General features: G+C 39.8%; 1 protein-coding gene across 1 annotated transcript; it reads right to left on the bottom strand.

Moving 5' to 3' along the window:
• Window positions 1–543: 543 nt before the first annotated feature.
• DPPA2 (developmental pluripotency associated 2) lies at window positions 544–10,669 on the bottom strand. Its single transcript, XM_014792192.2, has 7 exons — window positions 10,566–10,669; window positions 8,722–8,869; window positions 6,897–7,057; window positions 6,754–6,807; window positions 5,780–6,038; window positions 3,395–3,590; window positions 544–1,456 (listed from the first exon to the last, which is right to left on the bottom strand). Exons 1-7 carry the CDS (start codon window positions 10,596–10,598, stop codon window positions 1,354–1,356), a joined length of 954 nt encoding a protein of 317 aa, XP_014647678.2. The 5' UTR covers window positions 10,599–10,669; the 3' UTR covers window positions 544–1,353.
• Window positions 10,670–21,786: the final 11,117 nt, after the last annotated feature.

Genomic DNA, 21,786 nt, shown 5'->3' on the forward strand with positions numbered 1-21,786 from the left:
ATTTTATGTCATTAAGCAATTGCAAATTAAATCTATGGTGCTACTACACACCTATTAGAGTGGCCAAAATCCAAAGCACTGACACCAGCAAATGCTGGTGAGGATGTAGAGCAACAGAAACTTTCATTCATTGCTGGTGGCAATACAAAATGGGACAGCCACTTGGGAAGACAGTTTGGCAGTTTATCATAAAACTAAACATATTTTTTTTTTGGAAGAAGATTGGCCCTGAGCTAACATTTGTTGCCAATCTTCCTCTTTTTTTCTCCCCAAAGCCCCAGTAGATAGTTGTATGTCATAGTTGTACATCATTCTAGTTGCTGTACGTGGGATGCCGCCTCAGCATGGCTTGATGAGTGGTGTGCAGCTCCAAGCCCAGGATCCGAACTGGTGAACCCCATGCCACTGAAGCGGAATGTGTGAACTCAACCACTACACCACCAAGCTGCCCTCCAAACTAAATATACTCTTATCACAAGATACAGAAATCACACTCCTTGGTATTTACCCAAAAGAGTTGAAAAAATATGTCCACACAAAAACTTGCGCATGAATGTTCAGAGCAGCTTTATTCATAACGGACAAAATTTGGAAGCAACCAAGATGACCTTCAAAAGGTGAATAGAAAAAACAAGTTGTGGTACATTCAGACACTGGAATATAATTCAGTGCTAAAAAGAAGTAAACTATCAAGCCATGAAAAAACATGAGAGGAACCTTAAATGCATATTGCTGTGAAAGAAGTCAATCTGAAAAGTCAATCAAAATTGTTTGATTCCAATTATATGACATTCTGAAATAGACAAAGCTATGGAGACAGTAAAAAGATCAGTGGTCAGAGATTGGGGGGAGTGTTGAATAGATGGAACACCGGGGATTTTTAGGGCAGTAAAACTATTTTATATGACTATAATGGTGTGTATCATACATCAAAACCCACAGAATGTACAACACAAAGAGTGAACCCTAATGTAAACTGTGGGCTTTGAGTGATAATGATGAGTCAATGTAGGCTCAACAGATGTACCTCTCTGGTGCAGGATGTTGACAGCAGGGAAAATGGTAAGGGAGGGGCAGAGGAGGAATATTTGGGAACACTGTACTTTCTGCTCAATTTTTCTGAAAGCCTAAGACTTTGAAAAAATTTTAAAATCTATTAATAAAACAAAACCAAGCTATTCTATGTAGCTAAATACTTGAAGCAGCAGTAGCAGTCACTTTTTGGCTAACCTCAAGTACACAATCGCAACACTCCTATCTGTACTCAAGGCATCAGGCAACACTGAGGGTAGCTAGGAGACGATACAGCCATGATTGAGATGCAAGTCAGTTTAACTGTGGGCTCCCCACCATTCATTCTTTATTAAGACATGGCCCATTCAAAAGGAACAACGTGTTCACACCAGATTGCTTCTTTTTCTTCATTGTATTGAATCTCCTCATCATCTTTCTATTCCTATAAAGCAAGTCAGAAAAATTGTTGGAATAAGATAAACCGTTCGTTCTATACCAACATGTTGAAAATGACAAATAAAATAAGGAATCCCTTTCTGGAGTTCCTGAGTAGTTTGCCCCATCACCTAAGGATAGTGGGTAAAAAGATTTTATGTAGTAAACAAAGGAACAAGATTGTCCGCTCATCCTCAGGGCTCATATTCTGTATGCTACGGTAGGTTCCACTTCCTTTATCTTTATACTCTCCCGTCCCTTCCCACAGCTTCTGGGCACATCCCCTCTCTGTTCACACATGCTAATGGGGTTCTCATTAAAAAATAAAAAGAAGAGAAAGAGAAGGAAGGAAGAAAGCAGGATGCAAGCAAGCTCCCTTGATATTTCTGTCTCAACTAATTGCTATCTCCACCTCCTTGGCCCAGGTGGTAGAGATTATCAATACGTCCTGTTCTCAGTTCTTCACATGTTCTACTCCAACTTATCAATCACATTTCTGCTTCTCCTGACCCTCTCAACCTACTGTCAAAAAGGCCACCAATGGTGTCCCAAATTGGCATTCCCGACAGTACTGCAATATTCATAATCTTACATGGCCATCTCACTGCCAACATTTCCTTCTAAAACTCTGCCCACAGCTTCTTTTCCTCATTTATCTCCCAACTTCTAATTGTATACTTTTTCAGTCTCCATTGCCCACCAGCCATTGATACGCTGGTTCACTTTAGGTTCTTTCCTAGGTCCCTTTGAATTCCTACATACTCATATGTACAATTTATATGCTGATGACTCCCAAAGATGTTTATCTCTAACCCACATTCTCAGAACTCTAGACCCTTGTCAAGCACGTCCCACATACCACACATTCTTCACCACTGATCTGGACTTCTACCTTTCCTCCATCCAATAGGACAGCATCCTGTTCCCTTTACTCCTACACCTCTTCAATTTCTCCCATTCCTCTTAAATTCTTTGCCAAGGTCCTGAGTTATATCTTTACAGAATTATTACAGTAATCTACTACTTATCTTCCAATCTAGTCTCTGTTGAGAAATTATTCCATTTTCTAAAAAAAACAACTTAGTTTCCCTCCACAACTGTCTCACATCACCTCCACACAATTCCATCACCAAAAGCTGAATTTTGTACTCATGAAGGGACATTACGAGTTCTACGATTCATATAAAATCCATGGCAGTGTTTATGTGTATGCCCAATGTATATTTTCTTAGAGAAGGGTGTGTAGTTATCATTAGATCTCAAAGGAGTCTGTGTCCCAAAAGTGACTGAGAAATAATGACCCACATGACAATATGTGAGACCTTTATACAGATATAAAAGATTCCATGGTCTGCCTCTCCCTTTCCCAGGCTTATTTCTCAACATAAGCTTCAATAATATTGACCTATTTGCAGTTTATAAGTATGTCATATTTTTTCATTTCTGTGTGTTTGTATGGGCTATTTCCATTACCAAAATGCTGAAATTATTATTTTCCAACCGGTAGGCTCTTCCTCAGTACATCTGAAGCTTGCCTAAGCGGCTCCAATATAAGTACTATCCATACATTTTTACAGCATCTCTTACTCATTTTCATTCCAGTATGCTACATGGATTTTGTCTTACTAAGTTTTGTATCCTCTGCTAAGTGTCCAACATGGTAAGAACTCTAATTTTTTTTTCTTTTTCTTAAAAATGGTCTCTAAAATTGAGGCAGTTAAGGTCTTAATTTGTCAGATACTTTGTTAAGTTTCCTAAGAAGCCACATTTATCTGAGTTCTAATCCACCACTAAGTTCTTTTCGCTTCCTATTTTTGCCTGATATATATGGCAAATTAAGAAAACAGCATGTTTGTCCTCTGCCTTCTCCTACTAAATTATTCAGAAACCCAATTAGACATCTACTTTTCTGTGGGCCATGCTTAGAAAGATACTTAAGAGTTACCTCTGAGTGCACTCAGGACATAACATATTATCTTCTAGGTCTGGGGGTGGGAACGTGCAGGCTGGTAGCAAGAAGAGGGAGACCATCTTTCTGGGAGTGTCGGGTACCCAGGTCTGACCTGCACGGAAGTGCAGGCGAACCCAACCCTGTGTGTCTGCCCAGAGAGGTCTGCCATGGACCACACACCACCTGACACCTGGGGAGGGAAAGAGAAGGAAATATAAATAGCTAAGATCAAGTGACAGCGCCTAATCCAACCTCTCAGAAAGTCACTCTTTTTTTTTTTTTTTTTTGGGAGGAGATCAGCCCTGTGCTAACATCCGCCAATCCTCCTCTTTTTTTGCTGAGGAAGACGGCCCTGGGCTAACATCCGTGCCCATCCTCCTCCACTTTATATGGGACGCCACCACAGCATGGCTTGCCAAAGCAGTGCGTCGGTGTGCGCCAGGGATCCGAACCAGCGAACCCCGGGCCGCCACAGCGGAGCGCGCGCACCCAACTGCTTGCGCCACCGGGCCGGCCCCAGAAAGTCACTCTTGATTTTGCTCTTATATTCTATTGATGAATCAAGTGAATGAGAAACATGAAAAATCTAGATCAGGGCCGGCCCGTGGCTTAGTGGTTTAGTGCGTGCGCTCCGCTGCTGGCGGCCCGGGTTGGGATCCCGGGTGCACACCGACGCACCGCTTCTCTGGCCATGCTGAGGCCGCGTCCCACATGCAGCAACTAGAAGGATGTGCAGCTGTGACATACAACTATCTACTGGGGCTTTGGGGGAAAAATAAATAAAATTAAAAAAAAAGAGAAAAATCTAGATCAAAAGACACTATTGTCTAACTTCACAAATTATATAGCATGGGGGGTAATAACAATTAACTTTTTGGAATGCTTGCTTTGTGCCTAGGATTTTGCTAAGTGGTTTACATGTATTAATACATTTATTTTTAACATTATTAATATTTACTTTGTATTTATTTTTCTTACTTACAGGTAAGGTAACTGAAGCTTATGGGGCTAAACATCATAATTTTCCCAGAACCAAGACATGGACCCAAGTATTCTGATTCACAGCCAGTTCACCAAACCATAACATTGTACTGCCTCAGCTATAGAAAACAGGCAAAAGGGTCTTTGTTTAAAAGTATAAGGAACAATCTAATTGGCAAGATGGGATATTGCAAGAAAATAAGGTAAGTTCTAAAGACATCAAGTATCTGAAATTGAAAGAAGGAGCAGTCACTGTCGGCTTAAATATCTATAAATACATAGTATTTGCAGTGTTCTGTCTACCTAGTCAGACTGTAAGATGAGAGTAGAGATTATGCGTGTTTAGCACAATATACCTAGAGCTAGGCACACTCCTGGACCACAGTAGGTGCTTAATAACTGCTGAATGAATAGGAACTAAAAGGATGAGTAAGTGTGGGATGCCACTAGCTCATATGGCACATCAATGAAAATTAGAAAGTGGAGTCATTTTTGGGGAGGCGGTCCTCCAGACACAACTTTGTGGCTAGACAGCGCTTTTGCAAATTAGCAAAAGGTGCCCATTCCTCCTCACAGAAGGAGTGCAGCTTGAGGAGAAGACAGCAGGCCAACTTGAGCTCCTGGTCTTCCTTTCGGCTGGGTTCCTTGTGTAGTGAACAATGTGCCTTACCATACAAGTCACCTCTGAATAAAAGAGGATCCAGAACACTTCTGGGAATGGGGTAGAGAGAGGAAAAAAATTCAAGCCAGAAAGGAGTGACTTTGTGCTGGCCTGAGATACGGTCTGCTGGAGATGAAAACAAAAATACCAAGGAGAGAGGGCAGGAGTTGGAGAAGCGTGGTGCTAAGTTATTCTCAAGATTTCTTAAGAGGACAAGGACCCCAAACATTTTAATTATTATTGCCTACTTTTGATGTGCCAAGTTGAATCTACGCAGTAGGACAGTTGTAATCTTCATGTTACAAATCAGGATAACTGGGCTTAAGGTATGTAACTTGCCGAGGCCATATACCTAAGAAGTGGTAAGACAAGGATTCCAACCAAAGCTATTCAGATCTAAACCCCACACTCTTGTTCACTGTGATGAAGGCCTTGAAGAAGGGTGAGAGGGGAAGACCTCAGGCTGCGGCTGACCCCATTATCAGATTATGCTTTCTTCCCACCTTGGAATCCTGTTTAGTGATGAGAAACGGTCACTTCTCAATCACCTGGCTTCCAGATCCATTCAGGCAAATCTTGGCTATCTGTCAATCAAATGATAAGCCCTATATGAACCTAACATCCAATCTACAGACACTTGCACTAACTCTTTCCCTTTTACTACCTCTCAGCATTGGACTAACACAAGTTAACCTTCTTTCTCTGGAATGGTACTCACTCTTTAAGGTTGATCTTACCAGAGGCTTGTGGCAGAAAGGTCTCGGCAGAAGTAGGAATGGGACGAGAATTCATAGCCTTCGGTTGAACGGCTCTGGCAGCAATTCTTGCCCATGCTGCCAACATGGCTTCCTGCGCTGAAGTGATCACTTCAACTGTATTAGTCCCTTCCTCTCTCTCACTCTTCTTACTTTTCCGAACCCTTGCTCTCTTGGTCTCCATCTTGCATTTCCTCGAACATGACTGCAATCGGGCCTCCTGTGATGTTTCAGGAACATTCTGCAAATGGCATTCATGATGAGTAGTCAGTGAAGTGCTCCTGCCGTTAAAGACCTTGTGTCCATTTTACAGTTCTTTATACATGGGCCCACATACATCAGCGTGGGTTTAGGGATGTTCCCTCAGAGCAATGTTTCTCAACCGGGAGAAGTTTTTAATTGTTAAAACTGTGTGTGTTGGGGCCCACCCCATGGCTTAGTGGTTAAGTGCGCGCGCTCCGCTACTGGCTGCCCGGGTTCGGATCCCGGGCGCGCACCGACACACTGCTTCTCCGGCCATGCTGAGGTGGCGTCCCACATACAGCAACTAGAAGGATGTGTGCAGCTATGACATACATCTACTGGGGCTTTGGGGAAAAAAAAAAAGGAGGAGGATTGGCAATAGATGTTAGCTCAGAGCCAGTCTTCCTCAGCAAAAAGAGGAGGATTAGCATGGATGTTAGCTCAGGGTTGATCTTCCTCACAAAAAAAAACAAAAAACAAAAGCTGTGTGTGAGTGGAGGAGGGGTACCTACTGACATCTAGTGGGTAGAGGCCAGGGATGTTTAGGCTGCTAAACATCCTAAAATGCACAGAACAGCCATCAAAACAAAAAGAAATTATTTGGCTGAAAATTTCAACAGTCTTGACTGAGAAATCTTGCCTTAGAGATACAACATATATAGAGACGGTGGGCAGGAGGAAGAATTCACACTGTCATCACACTCCTCACTCACCTGTTTTTTTTCAGAGTAAGCATGTTCCTGGAGTCTCAGATATACCTCTATTTTCTAAGAAATTAAGAGGGGAAATAAAAATTAAAAGTTGACAAGGCTTCCCATACTTTCTCCCAGCAGGGAGATTCCCACAGCGTACTTACCTCGCCATCGGTACTCAAACTCAATTGTTGGCACCAATTCCGCAAAGTGTCCCGACGCACTTTATTAATCGGAGGCAAAATGGCCGGCAAGGGAAGGATTGGTACATTACGACTAGGTTTGGGGCAAGTTTTGAATTGTTCATTCGTTTGAGGAAGATGAACTGAGAAAAGAAGGGAACCAAAGGAGTGACAGTTTAATATTTGTAAGATTCTCTAAAATTTTACAGCGTTCTGACTTATTTCTCACAGCCCAATTTGCACATATACATATCAAATATTTTCCCTCATATTAAAAATAAGGTAATAGATTCAGTGGGCCGGCCCCGTGGCCTAGCGGTTAAGTGCTTGCGCTCTGATGCTAGCGGCCAGGGTTCAGATCCCGGGTGTGCATCGACGGGCCGCTTTTCTAGCCATGCTGAGGCCACGTCCCACATACAGCAACTAGAAGGACGTGCAGCTATGACATACAACTATCTACTGGGGCTTTGGGGGGAAAATAAATAAACAAATAAAATTAAAAATAAATAAATAAATACTGTAACTTTAAAAAAAAAAAAAAGGTAATAGATTCAGAAATTAAAGGATTAGCCCAAGATCACACTGCCATTAAAATGGCAGACCTGGGACTTTAACCTACATTTTGAAATTCTAAATTCTATGTTTTTTACACTATATACAGCAACATGTTGTGTTTCTTGCAGGCATCAGCAACCACTTGGATAGAATATTATATTGAATTGCTCCTCCAAAATGTCTAGATTCTGGACTACAAAATATCAGCTCTCCCTATAGAAATCAAAGAAACCACCCCAAACAACAATGGTCCTCCATTCTGCCAGCCTGCCTTATTTTCTCTGTAGTACCCTGTTCTACCTCACTGTGCTTGGCTTTAACCCACCACGATCTACTTCATCTTGAAGTCCTTGTTGCTGGCCCAGAAAATAAAATCATTCTGAAAATACTTATTTGATGCCTTTATGTGAAGCACTGAGAACAAATACAAAGGGTCATTATATTAAAAGCTGGTAGATATTTAATCAATAATTACTCACCAAGCAAAATACTAGATATCTTTCAAAATCATTTAGTGTTCTAAGTACTGTATGATCTCATTTATATGTAGAATCTAAAAAACCTGAACTCATAGAAACAGAGAGTAGATTCATGGTTGCCGGGGGTGGGGGTGGAGAGTGGAGGAAATAGGGAGATACTGATCAATGGGTGTAATTTTTCACTTATAAGATGAATAAGCTCTGGGGAACTAATGTACAGCATGGTGGCTATTAACAATTTTATATTATATGCTTGAAAGTTGCTAAGAGAATAAATCTTAAATGTCTTCACCACAGGGGAAAAAAAAACGTAACTGTGTAAAGTGACACATGTGTTAATTAACCTTATTTTGGTAATCATTTCTCAATACATACGTGTATCAATCATCACATTGTACACCTTAAAATTGCACAATGTTGTGTGTCAATTATATCTAAGTAAAGCTAGGAAAAATTATTTAGTTAAGAGGTATGTAAAGTATGTATTAACCAAATGAAGAGAAGATTGAGATTTATGGGTTGGGAATTTGAACTTATATCTAGCTGCCCCATAAGACCATGCTAAAGCATTTGTTCAAAGCACTTCACATGCCTATTTTTGGTGCCTAGCAAATGAGAAGTATGGGAGTTTGAGAAATCTCTTACCACAGATAATCAAGGTGAGATTTAAGCTAGGTGTCGTATAGTCAAAGGATAGGGAAGAAAAAATCTTACTTTTCCTGAGCTTATCCGAGCTGGAAAGGCAGCACACTGAGCAATCCCTGTCTTCATACCTTTATCATTTGTCCTAGGGGTCTTCGGGTTGACTTCTGAAGTTGAAGAAACACTTGATTCCATTTGACGTTCTCCATTAGTTTCCTCATTAACTGGAACCAATGTGAGAATGACATTTTCTTCCTCTAATTCCTCCTCAAAAATATTCTGGAAAGAGAAGTGTCAATCACTGATTCTCATTTGATGTCATACAACTAAACTGCTTACTTTCAAGGATCAACTAATGAATAAGAAACTGAGAAGCCAGTAGGTGGATGGAGAGAAGACTTACTTAGATTCCTTAAATGTGATGTTGATTAGCAGACCCTTTAATAGATAAAGAGAAACAATGAGGGTAGGTCTTGGGTTTGGAGGAACCATTTCCCTCATGGCCTTTCCTCTCCATTAGCTAAAACACCAGACACTTTCATTTTATCACCTAAATCTGTACGGACTGCATTCCTGCCTTCCCATCTTCTATCACAGGATTCTGGTTCAAGCTGTCATCAACTCGCACTGGCAGATGCAATAATCTTCTGTTAGTCCAAAACCCATTCTGACTCCATTCTTCCTGAAGATTTCTCTCCTGCTTGTTTAAGATACTTCAATGACATGTCATTGCTATTCAGGTTAAACATAAAACTCCCTCATGTAGCCTACAAGTTCCTGAACGGTCTGGCCCCTGCCTGCCTCTCCAGCTCACAACCCTCAGGCTTTCTGAGCTCCAGCCATCCTGGCCTTATTTCAGCCCCTCAACCTGAAAGGAACAAAGGTATGTTGTACTCTCTGTTGCAATCACAGTAACTAACACAGGACCCAGCAGAGTGGGCACTCAGTGTTCCTTTAATGATCCAATGAATGAAAGAGAAAGGGGATAGGCTTTTATTAGTTTTCCTATTTTACAAATTAGGCAACTGAGTCTCAAAAATTAAATGACCAGTGACATAGAGTAACATATGCTTGAGTTTCTGAACTTAGCCTTTCCTCTCAAATCCAAGGGTGAATAAACTCCATTCCAGCCCTCTTGTAACACTCTCTTGCCAGAACAGTAGAGTGGATCTGATACAGCCACGCCCCTCCCCCTATTTAAATCTCTTCAATGGCTTTCCATTGCTCTCACAATCTTAGTTTGCATATGGGGATTTTGCATTTGTATACTGCTTTTTCAAAGCACTCTCACACACATTCACTGCTCGGCTTCAAAAAAAAAAAATTGACATTATTGGGGGACTATTACTCCACTCTAGAGATAAGTGGGGCTCAAAGCAGCTGTACCACTTGCCTACAATCATATGCTTAGTACGTACCGTCCAATTCAGTCCTCTAGCCTGGTGCAGTGATCCCTGCCTGTAAATACCTATGAAACCTTCTCAACTTATTTTTTTCTTCCAGTCCAGGACTACCCAAGCCTAGTCTGGAAACCCACTTGGTACCAAGGCCATTGGGAGGAGGTTACTTCTTACTCCTGGAGGAAATAAACCAAATGGTCACTTCACTTTCTGGCCCTCTTCACATTAGCCTTTTCCACTTTCTTTTTACCATAGCTCTCCATTTCTTTATTTTCTTTCTTCCTTTATTTTATCTTGCCCAGTTACAACATGTCTGTCTACAAAATAAATCTCTTACTTTGGACGAGGAACGAGAATCTTTACTCTCTCCTTTTTACTCTCATCCAGATATACACAGAACCACAATCACATGAAAGACCAGTAACAATCCACTTGCAAAGAGGAAGGGATTCCAAGATGGAGACTTCTTACATCCAGAAATTAAGATTCGTAGCAAGAGGAAAACATAAACCAGCTCTAGAAAGGCTTTAAAAAGTGAATCTGGGGGAAAATTAATTCATTTGAACTAAACTTACCTTCTCGCTGCCATCGTAATTTGAGTTTGCCATTTCCAGGAACACTCAGAGGAAGGCAAAGTCAGCAATGTTAAGGAATCTGCAGTTTTCTCCTTTTAACCTGAGGGTTTCTAGCCTGATTTCTCCTTTTATAAGCAAATGTCTCCTTCTACTTCCTGTTTCCCAGAAGCGCTGTTTGCCTTCCTCCCTTTTTTCCCCTCCCTCATTATCTGACAGTGTGATCATTTCATTAGTTTTATACTGTCTTGTCTATTAGGTGAGAGCTGATTTATTGAGTAATTAATATCACTCCTAATATTTAAAAAAGAAAGGTTTTTGTCTTTATTCCTTTAAGGTGAGACTTCGGAGAAAAATGGAAGTGACAAACTCTTGCTGACAAGTTACAATTGACTAAACAATATTTTTTAACATTTCTAGGGCAATATTAGTGATGGGTTAAATGATGTTATTATGGAAAGAATAGAAAAAATATTCAGAGGTATTTTATAACTGATTTATGCCTATGGGTGTGTCACTCACTGAGAGATTAGATTTAAATTGTTGGGATTGGATAACATAATCTCTCTTGGATCTAATTCTAAACAGAAATATTAAACCTGCCATACTGGTGAGCTGGGTAGAAGGCAAGGGTTTGGCTGTTCAGAATAGGAGCTTTAATACCAAAACATTAAGGGAAGTGAGGGACTAATAAAAGCAGAAAGAGTGTAAGCGCTTGGGAATTACTGAGGCATAATGTTGGAGGCAGGATGTGACAAGAGATGAGGCTGGCGAAGTCATAGATGTTTTCATAGGTCCTTCTATGGAGCCAGAGCTACTAAAGGAAAATATCATTCACAAGCAATATGGCAGCACTGGCATCCAGTGCTCTCACAGTAGGGTTTCTCTGCCCCTAGGAAAATGATCTGGACCGTCAGTCTCAGGACCCAGGGAGGGGAGCCCAGGTCAGTTTAATTTAGTGTTATACTATAATCAAAGTGTGGTCTGCAAGGGCTCAGCTTCAGTTTACTGAAGAACTGGTTGGAAAAACAAATTGTGAGACTCTACTCCAGACCTCCAGAATGGGATCTTTGAGGGCAGGACCCAAGAACCTGTACTTCAACAAGCCCTCAGGGTAATTCTTATGCACCTAAAGTCTAGAAGCAGGGGCTGGATCAGGGTGTGGCCAAAGAATTTTGGATTAGGCAGAGAATGGTTGGAATCCTGGCTCCTCCCTTCCAGGATGGAAACTATATCGGCCCATGGAGATTCAGCCAAGGAAGCACTCCTTCTACCCACTTGGGTGTGGCCCCATCTGATGGGCTTTTTCTGCATGATTTAGAGGGGAACTGAACTGATCCCAGTGCCTCAGGCTAGGACAGGACTGCAAGTGGGAAGACCATTTCATTACCATATTTTCTTTTCTTCTTTGCATGTTTTACAATATACTTACCTGATTTGTTTTCTTGGCTTTTTTCTCTTGCTTTTTGAAAATGTTATATTGTGGGAAAGTTCAAACATGTACAAAAGCAGACAATAATATCACAAATCCTCGTGTATCTGTCATCCAGCTTCAACAACTATTGACTCCTGGTCAATCTGATTTTTATGTAAACCACCACCTATTTCCCCTCCCCTGGGTTATTTTGAAGGAAATATCTGACCTTATATCATTTCATTCATACATTCAGGAAAAAAAAAAACAAAAGAGTGTTTCTAACTATAATTACATCTTTTTCTTATTTAAAAATAATTTTAAATAACTAACATTATCAAACTATCCAGTCTGTTCAAAAATTCAGCTGTATTTAAATATCCAATTGTCTCACATATTTTCTCTCATTTTCTTGTTCTAACAATCTGTTTGAATTAGGATCCAGATAACGTCTACACATTGTGATTAGTTGTGTACCTTAAATTTTCTTTAATCTATAAATTCTCCCTCCATTTTTTATTTTCCTTACAATTTTTTGCTGTTGTCCTTGTTGTCATTAAAAGAATTGTGTGAATTTCCAGTAATTTCCTATCTGAATTTTGCTAATTTTATTTATTCCTGTGTTTAGCCTATTCTTCTATTCTCTGCATTTATTGTAAATTGGTTTGATCAGATTCAGGGATGGCTTTTTTTTTTTTTTAACAACAAGAACACTCTTTCCCTCCCTCTTCATTCATCTGACTCCTCTTTCTTTAAACTTATATATATATATATTTTAACTTAAGTATATTTTACGTATAACATTGTGTAAATTTAAGGTGTACAACATGTTAATTTGATACATTCGTATATTGTGATACTGTTGCCACTGTAGTGACAATTAGCATCTCTATCATGTTCTTTAAGCTTAAACGCCAGTTTCTTGGAGTGACTCTGAGTTTGCTCCTGTTATTCGCTCCCTCTTTTCCTTCATAGAGTTTATTTGAATGTGTAATTCTGTATATATTTGGGATTTTACTTGTTTAACTTCATCTCCCCAATTAGACAGCAGGCTCCAGAAAGCAATGGCCAGATTTATTTGGATCACCCTTGGTCTACCCAGACCCTTGCACCGTGTCTGGTTCCAAATAGAGGCACAATCAATGCTAGTTATTCAGACTGCATCAGCCTCCACCTTTCCCCCACAGCCCACCCAATCCCCTTTTGAGTAGATGTCCTTCTCTGTGCTGCTGCTAAAGGATGTGGTGTCAATGCTGATCACAGACTGACATGACTCTCTCCTACCAGACTGTTACGCTCTGAAATTCTCAGACTCATCTTTATTCTCCTGACGCTCAGCACAGTGCCTGGCTCAGAGAAGGATCTTAATTAGGTACAACAAATGACTCTAAATCATATTACACTAACTTTAGTTTGGGGCTTGGTATATACCTCAAAGCTCAAAAGCAGCCACTGTAAGGATGCAAAACTATAAAAAATAACCTAGGCTGTAGGATAGAGATTTAAAAAAGAAAGAAAAAATTGTTGGGCCGGCCCGGTGGCTTAGCGGTTAAGTGTGCGCGCTCCGCTACTGGCAGCCCGGGTTCGGATCCCAGGCGTGCACGGACTCACCACTTCTCTGGCCATGCTGAGGCCGCGTCCCACATTCAGCAACTAGAAGGATGTGCAACTATGACATACAACTATCTACTGGGGCTTTGGGGAAAAAAAAAGGAGGAGGATTGGCAATAGATGTTAGCTCAGAGCCGGTCTTCCTCAGGAAAAAGAGGAGGATTAGCGTGGATGTTAGCTCAGGGCTGATCTTCCTCACAAAAAAAAAAAAAAGAAAGAAAAAATTGTTAATGAACACGTGTTCTAATATTTATTCTAATAATAGACAGTAGTTCTGAAATAAAAATGCATTTTCTATTTCAAAAATATTTTGTATACTATAAGTTAAATATTTATAAATGCTTTGTATTTCTTACCTAGATAAGTGCTTTTCAAAAATCTTTTTTTTTTCTTTTAAATCAGAAGAATGTGCTCTCTAAGAGTAAATGTTTATGGGGCACTGAAATATAATACATAAAAGCAGAGCAACTCTGGTTGAGAAATAAAAACCCATAGGCATGCCACAGAACCCTAAAGTTCTGAGAAAGTCTGGAAACTATGATTCAGTATCACCACCAGGTGAAAGGGACAACTACTGAGTTTTTCAGTTTTCCGAGGAGAAAAATGAAAATTGCCCTGAAACATGTTCCCAACTTTGCCACAGCTGTCATTTCAAGAAATTCCCACTTAAAAGGACTATTAAATTCATTTCTACTTTAGAGCAATAGTTACAGATCTTCACCCTCTGATAATAAATAGGCGTTTTTGCTTTTTTTTTTTTCTTTTGAAAAATAATCTCTTCTGCATCATGGAACAACAGCCACTATTAGGATCTTAAATTCAGAATTCAGATGAGTAAGGTCTATGATCCTCTGATCTGTATAACTCAGAGGAGATGGTCAGGACAGAGCATGGCAGTGATGCGGAGAGGAAGTGGGAAGGGCAACTTTTGATGACTAGACAGGAAATTGATTTGGCTGTAGATTCTCCAATAATGGTTGCAAATTTAGGCGTAGCCCCACCGGCAAGTGTTCTTGGCTGGTCAAACCAAGTCCTTTCTCAGCCTCCTCTTCGCATATTGAATGCATATTGCATTTTCATAAGATCCATTGCCTATGAGACAAATGGAATATGTGTTAAACACATTGGAGTTGGAAAGCTCAGTTCATGTTGTCCACTTGAAGGGGCTGACGATTGGTGTTAAGAACTTTTGGAGGGCCGGCCCTGTGGCTTGGTGGTTAAGTGCGCGCGCTGCGATGCTGGTGGCCCGGGTTCGGATCCCGGGTGCGCATCAAGGCACCACTTCTCCGTTCATCCTGAGGCCGAGTCCCGCATACAGCAACTAGAAGGATGTGCAGCTACGACATACAACTATCCACTGGGGCTTTGGGGGGAAAAAATAAAATAAATTTAAAAAAAAATCTAAAAAAAAAAAAAAAAAGAACTTTTGGAGCCCTGAGCAATTGCCCTGCCTTCTGAGGATTGTGGATGAGGAACGATGGGGACTCAGGCCGAGTAATGAAAACCCAGGCTACTCTCTCCTACGTCCCCATCGGTCACTTGTTCTTTCCTGAGTTTTCTGCCTCTCCTTCTTTACAAGTTCTTCCCACCAGCACACAAATATTTCTAAGCCTGTCCCACTTAAAAACAAAACACACACACACACACACGTCTTCTTCAACACCATCATTCTATTTAACTACTATCCTCTCCTCTCTTTCACAGTTCAACTTTCTAAACATATCTTCTTACTCTACCAAGTTTCCTTCCCTTTCTGGTCTAATGGTTTTTCCATCTCTTTTCCCCAACTAACTCCTAAAACATTGATGTTTCGTAAGGTTTATTTCTCTGCTCTCGATCATGCCTCATGCTTTCCTAAAGCGGCCTCATTCCTTTTTCCAATTTCAACTGCCACCTACATGCTGACAACTCCCATACATATGTTTCTAGCATAATCTTTTTGCCTGCATTACTAACCCAAGTTTGGGCATATCCTATTACGCACTTCAAGCATATTAAAAAATGAACTCATTGTCTTCCTCACCAACTTTCAACCCCTTTCTGTATTTCGTCCCTTTTGAGACATATTATCATCCACCCAGTCATCTAAACAACTTGATTGCTTATTCCATCACTTCCTTTCCACTTGAAGCTAACTGAAATTGAGCTTGTTCCCTCTTCTGAACCAGCACTAACTGTTATCAGTCTCACCAGGGACTGTTTGAGTCCAGGACTCAGAAGTGGTAGTGAAGATAGCTGAGGCTACTGCTACAAGGTCCTCTAATCTTGATCCTTTTCTTGAATATGGTCTGAGTTATTTCTGACAAATATTTTAGCCATGTTAAGTGTAGCGGCCACTTCAGTTTTCTTCCCTCTTTTAGGTCTGTGCTGAGGCCTTACTGAGCTGGTCAATATCACACCTCATTGTGAATATGACAATTTCTGGACCACTTCTGTAGAGGTGAGCATATTCTGCAAACAAGTCTCATAATCAGTGGCCAAAAGTGAGGTATCACTATGATGTAAAAAAAATAAAATGTTACTTATCTCAATAGTTCAAAACAGGTGGAAGTGGGACAGAGTGTGGAGAGAGTAACGTATGGGAGTAGAGATCAAGAATAGTGTCCCCCCTTATCTGTCCCTCTGCTTTCTCTGGCCTTGCTTTATACCAAAATTAGGCAAAATGATTCAGTATAAGAATTATGACTTTAGGGGCCGGCCCCGTGGCGTAGTGGTTAAATGCGCGCGCTCTGCTGCTGGCAACCCGGGTTCGGATCCTGGGCGCACACTGACGCACCGCTTGTCAAGCCATGCTGTGGCGGTGTCCCACATAAAGTGGAGGAAGATGGGCACGGATGTTAGCTCAGGGCCAGTCTTCCTCAGCAAAAAGAGGAGGTTTGGCATGGATGTTAGCTCAGGGCTGATTTTCCTCACAAATAAATAAATAAGTAAATTAAAAAAAAAGAAAAAGAAGAATTATGACTTTATACCATTACTGCCTTCCCAAAAAGTGACTTTTTTTAATACGTGTCTTTACAGTCTCTCACAAATTACTTTTTTCTGCGGAGAATAAAAGGGAAATAAAAGTTGATAAAAGGACTCTCAAAATCCCAATTTACTAACCCCACTCTCAGCACTCAAATTCCATTGTTGGCACCAACTACATAAAGTGTCTTAAGACAGCCCATCCATAGGAGGCAGACTGGTTGGCCAGGGAAGTATTCTGTTTGGGGCAACTTAACATTGACGAACAGAAACTAAGAAAAGATGGCTGAGTCATACGTTAAGTGTATGTTTAGCTTACAAGAAACTGCCAAACTGTTTTCCAAAATGGCTGTGCCATATTGTATTCTCACCAGAAATGTTTGATATTCAGTTGCTTTATATCCTCATCAACACTTAGTATGATCAGTCTTTTCAATTTTAACCATTCTAACAGGTGTATGACGTATAAATTTGCCCTCTGTATATCTTTTTGGTAGAGTAGCTGTTAAAGTATTTTGCCCATTTTTTATTGGATTATTTGTTTTCTGTTACTGAGTTTGGGGAGTTTTTTAATATATAAATTTAGAAGCAGCATGTCACCTTTCACAACAAAAATCCTACAGGGATTTTGATGGGTTTTCTGAGCCAATGAGTAATGGGAAGTATAACATACTGCAGACCCAAGAGGGTGATACAACTCTAGGAAAATGATATTTGGTATTGCGTTTTAATATGTTAGGGATATTTATTTTTCTTGCAAGAGGAATGCATTTAAGTATGTTCCTCTGTAAGAAAATACCTAGAATTAAGCAGAGTGCAGAGGTGAGTTAGGAGTTCTGCAAAGTGGAAGAATGCAGTGACAGAATGCAGTTGGGTTGTGTGTGGTGCAGAAGGTATTGTGAAATGAAGATAATGGTCAACTGAGTATTCTGTGTCAAGTTCTAAGCCTTCATTGCCATAGATGGTTACTATAACACAGCTACAATTTGGCGCAATAACCTGACCTGTGAGTGGGAGCTACAAAAACAAAAAGGATGGCACTAATGTATCTATCTTGGGTGAAGTGTTGATGACCTGCTGCATCTCCCTTCTTGTGTATTTACCCCAAATGAGTGAAACTTGAATGTTTACACAAAAAACTATATACAAAGGTTTATAGCAGCCTTATTTGTAATCACTGAAACCTAGAAATAACCAAATATCCTTCAACTGGTGAGTGGGTAAACAAACTTGGTACATCCACACAAGGGAATACTGCTATTCATCACTAAAAAGGAACAAACCAATGACACATGCAAAAAAGAGTCAATCTCAAATGCATTATACTAAATTAAAGAACCTAGACTCATTGCATTTATAAGACATCATGGAAAAGACAAAACTAGAGGAACAGAAAATAAGTCATTGTTTTCCACAAGATGGGGGAGGGAGTAAGAGTTGACTACAAAGAGGCAAGAAGAATTTTCTGGAGTGATGGAAGTTCTACCTCTTGTGATGGTAGTGACTGTATTTGTCAAAATTCACAGGACTGCACATCAAAATGGGTGAATTTCACTGTATGTGAATTATACTTCAATAAACCTGACGAGGGCTGGAGAGATTAAATAAATTCCCAAAGGCACATAGCTACTGAAATTGTTAAGTGGCAGGTAATCCCTCATCACCTCAGTGCAGGAAACAAAAACAGAGACAAAACAATAGGAATTACATCGATTACTCTTGGCTGAGTACCTGTCACTTGCCTAACACCATAATTCTTTTACATACATGATTTTTTTGAATCCAGTAGCCCTGCAAGGGTGGGTTTTTATCTTCATTTTAAAAATCAAGTAAGCTGAGCTTCAAGGATGGAAATATGAAGGAGGAAATTCACGGTGGAATATATCTAGCTGCCCCAAAAGCTTGGGCTCTTGTGATTCTTAACAGAAAGAAATAAGGGGTGACTTTTAACCAATCTGGATAAAAAAAGTAGTTTCAAGAGTTGGAATGTACCAAAGAAGGTTATCAAAGAAGTAAGATTTAAGCAGGGCTTTGAATGAAGAGCAGAATATAGAATGTTCTGACCTTTGTTTTCTAGTGTTATAGCTGCATGAGTTCTGGAATACCGAGGAAATCTCATCAGTCTCCGTGAACCTCTTTTATAACTCTCCTTGTTGTTATAAATCTCTCAGATGAATTGGGGTCCTCCTCTTCATTATCTATCACGAGAATAAACAGGACTTCCTCAATCTCTATTTCTGAGGTATCTGTACAGAAATCCTAGGAGTAGAGTCGTGTGACAGATACCATTTCCTCTTTATCTCCAAACTAAACTTTTTTTCTTTAATTGAGGTAAAATTTACAATGAAATGCATAGATCTTAAGTGTACAGTTTGATAAGTTTTGAAAAATGATAGCCAACTCCCCAATCAAGACAGAAAATGTTTCCATCACTATAGAAAACTTCCTTTGTGTCCCTTCCAGTCAATTCCTACCACTTCCACACTTTGGGAAAGATGGATAAAGAGAAATGTCATCTTATTTACTTTGGATATGTGGATAATCCTCTAGTTTCTCATCTTGCTTCCCAGACGGTTTTTAATATACAAGATGATGGAGAAAAAGAATTAAAAAAAATGAACAAAGGAATTGGTAATTTGTGGATGGACATCAGTTTTAGAATCACTTTTTCTTTACTTTATGCATTATCCTACCCCCAACATCCAGTCCATTCCTGAGTCCTGTCAAGCTCACCTCCATCTCCAGATGTCCAGAGTCCAAGCTGCAAACATCTCTTGCTAGAAATAAATACCTCTAACTGGTCTCCTCTAATGCACATCCTCTGCCTTCTGGTCCTTTCTCCACACTAGAGGCAAATAATCTTTGTGAAATGCAAATCTGTCATTTCAGCCCAACCCCTTGAAGTCCTAATGACTTGTTAGGAGTTTTTGTAAGATAAAGACAAAACAAGGGCCTTGTCTTGTCTGGGCCTCCATTCCTCTCTGGACTCATTCGATATCTATGTTCCTTGGCTCTGAACTCCCAATACACTGGCCCTTTGGTTTTTTTGTTACCTACCTCAGGATCCTCACAGGCCCTTTCCGCTGGCTGGAATGTCCTCTCTTCTCCTTGTTTTTAATTTAATTCTTACTTGCTCTTCAATCTGATGTCAGCTCAAAACTCTTTCTCAGGGAAATCTTCCCTTAGGTGATGGACTCAGAAATGAAAAATAACACTTTTTGGAGTGATTTGCCTCCTTCAGGCCATTCCATGGTCTAGGTATTCCATGGCCAGGAACAAAAGATAATGACCTAAGCTAATCCTTCCAATGCAAAATGTCTTCTGGGCCCATTTACTTCATTTTTGTAAGCCAATGTCATCTCCTACTTCCTGTCACCCTCAGTCCTGGAAATTCTTTCTTCTTCCTTATTCTTCAAAAAATATCATAATTTCAGCAGTTTTCTTATCCTTCAAGTAATGGTCCTTGAAATATCGAGTGATTACTGCTCTTATCATCTTTGGACTTCACATTCTAAAACAGAAAGGTGGGGCTTTGGGAAAAAACCCCACAATTCCTGCTAAGCAGTTTAAAAAGAATTTGCTAAAGACCTTCTAAAATAGTATTTTAGAAGGGATTAGAGTATGGCATTCAAGGAGGACTAGAAAACAGAATTCTAGGTACTATACACAACAGTGAACTTTTTTCTTTCCAAGAGGTGTCTCACAGCAAGAAATTATTTTCCTAGAGAATATTGAGTAAAATTAGACAGTGAGTACGTAGTAATACATGAGAGGACAGATACTGATTTTATATTGATTTCTAAGTAACTTGCAATCCATTTCCTCTTATAATCCACTCCAAACTTTTCCATTCATCATTCATTGAACAAGTATTTATTGAGCACCAACTATGTGTCAGGGTCTGTTCTAGGAGGTTGTGATAGCTAAGTGCACAAAACTGACAGATATCCTTTTATACTATTAGGGGAAGATAAACAGATAATGAATGACGTATTATGTTAGAGGAGTTAAGTTATGGAAAAATAGAAAGCTAGAACAAGGTGAGAGAGGTAAATGGTGCTGGTTGGGGTGGAAAAACCGCTTTTGATTTTAAATAGGGGCCAGAGTATGCTTTTTTGACAAAGTGACATTTAAAGAAAGAACTTGAAAGTAAGGAAGTTTACCATATTGATCTCTGGGGAAAGAGCATTCCAGCCAGTGATGAGGCCCTAAGATGGGAGCATGTTAGCCGTGGTCAAGGAACAGCCAAGGCAGGGTGCTGGAGATGAGGTCAGAGGTGAGGGGTCACAGGGTAGGAGACTTTAGGTAAAGCCTTGGAGGTCATTACAAGGACTTTGGCTTTTCCTCTGAATGAAACGGGATCTGTGGAAGGGTTTTAAGCAGAGGAGTGTCATGATCTGACTTTTATTTCAAAAGGATCTTTTCATATATGCAATTGAGTATTTTATTTTAAAATAAAAGTTTTTATTTAAAAATTTTCAAACATAAAAGTTGGAACAACACTTGTGTATTCTGTATGTCATTAACCAATCGTTAATGGTTAATGCAATATTCTTTCCGTATATTCTGTATGTGTGTATATATACACACACAGGCTTATAATAACAATCATAATAACAAAACGTTGGAGATTATAAACACATATATATAATCCTATATAACCACGATAGTTATCACAACCAAGACATTTAACATTGCTGTAGTATCATCTAATATCCACTCTATATTCAAATTTCCCCAATTATTCCAAAAACATCCATTTAACTAGAGAAACTATAATTTATCATTCAAACTAGGACTTTTAAAAAATGATATGTAACTTACATATGGTAAAATACACACATCTCAAGTGCATAGCTCTGAGGACTTGGACGTATGGATACGCCTAAGCAACTGCCACGCAAAATAAGGTGAGCTCTCTTAATATACTCAGTCAAAAGGTGTAAGCAGAACTGATTGCTTCCTTGTGAGTAGATTCACTGTAAATCTTTTTTGGCAACAATATCAGTGACATATTGGATCACATCAGAAAACATATTTCCGTTTGTACCATTCCTGGTGATAACTTTGAATACTTCATTAAGGTGGATGTAACCAAATTTCAATTTTTGCCTATAAGGTCCATCTTGCAAAACGTGGAAATTTACTTGAAGCAGTTTCAGGTAACTTAATTTCAATTTAGTGATTTAGTATTTAAAAAATGTCCCCATCTCCTTTCTCCTCCCTATCTCTGCT

Source organism: Ceratotherium simum, chromosome 15 (genome assembly GCF_057802395.1).
Source record: "Ceratotherium simum simum isolate JZ-2026a chromosome 15, ASM5780239v1, whole genome shotgun sequence".
Taxonomy (NCBI): Eukaryota; Metazoa; Chordata; class Mammalia; order Perissodactyla; family Rhinocerotidae; genus Ceratotherium; species Ceratotherium simum.

Bases quoted from the DNA above. Each gene is read 5' to 3' on its own strand.
- DPPA2 (XM_014792192.2), bottom strand. From the start codon at position 10,598: ATGGCAAACTCAAATTACGATGGCAGCGAGAAG. The intron at 3,591-5,779 runs GTAAGATCAACC...TTCCCTCCCCAG, and splicing joins CTTTCTGCCACAAGCCTCTG to GTGTCAGGTGGTGTGTGGTC. The intron at 1,457-3,394 runs GTAACTCTTAAG...CTTGCTTTATAG, and splicing joins TGTCCTGAGTGCACTCAGAG to GAATAGAAAGATGATGAGGA.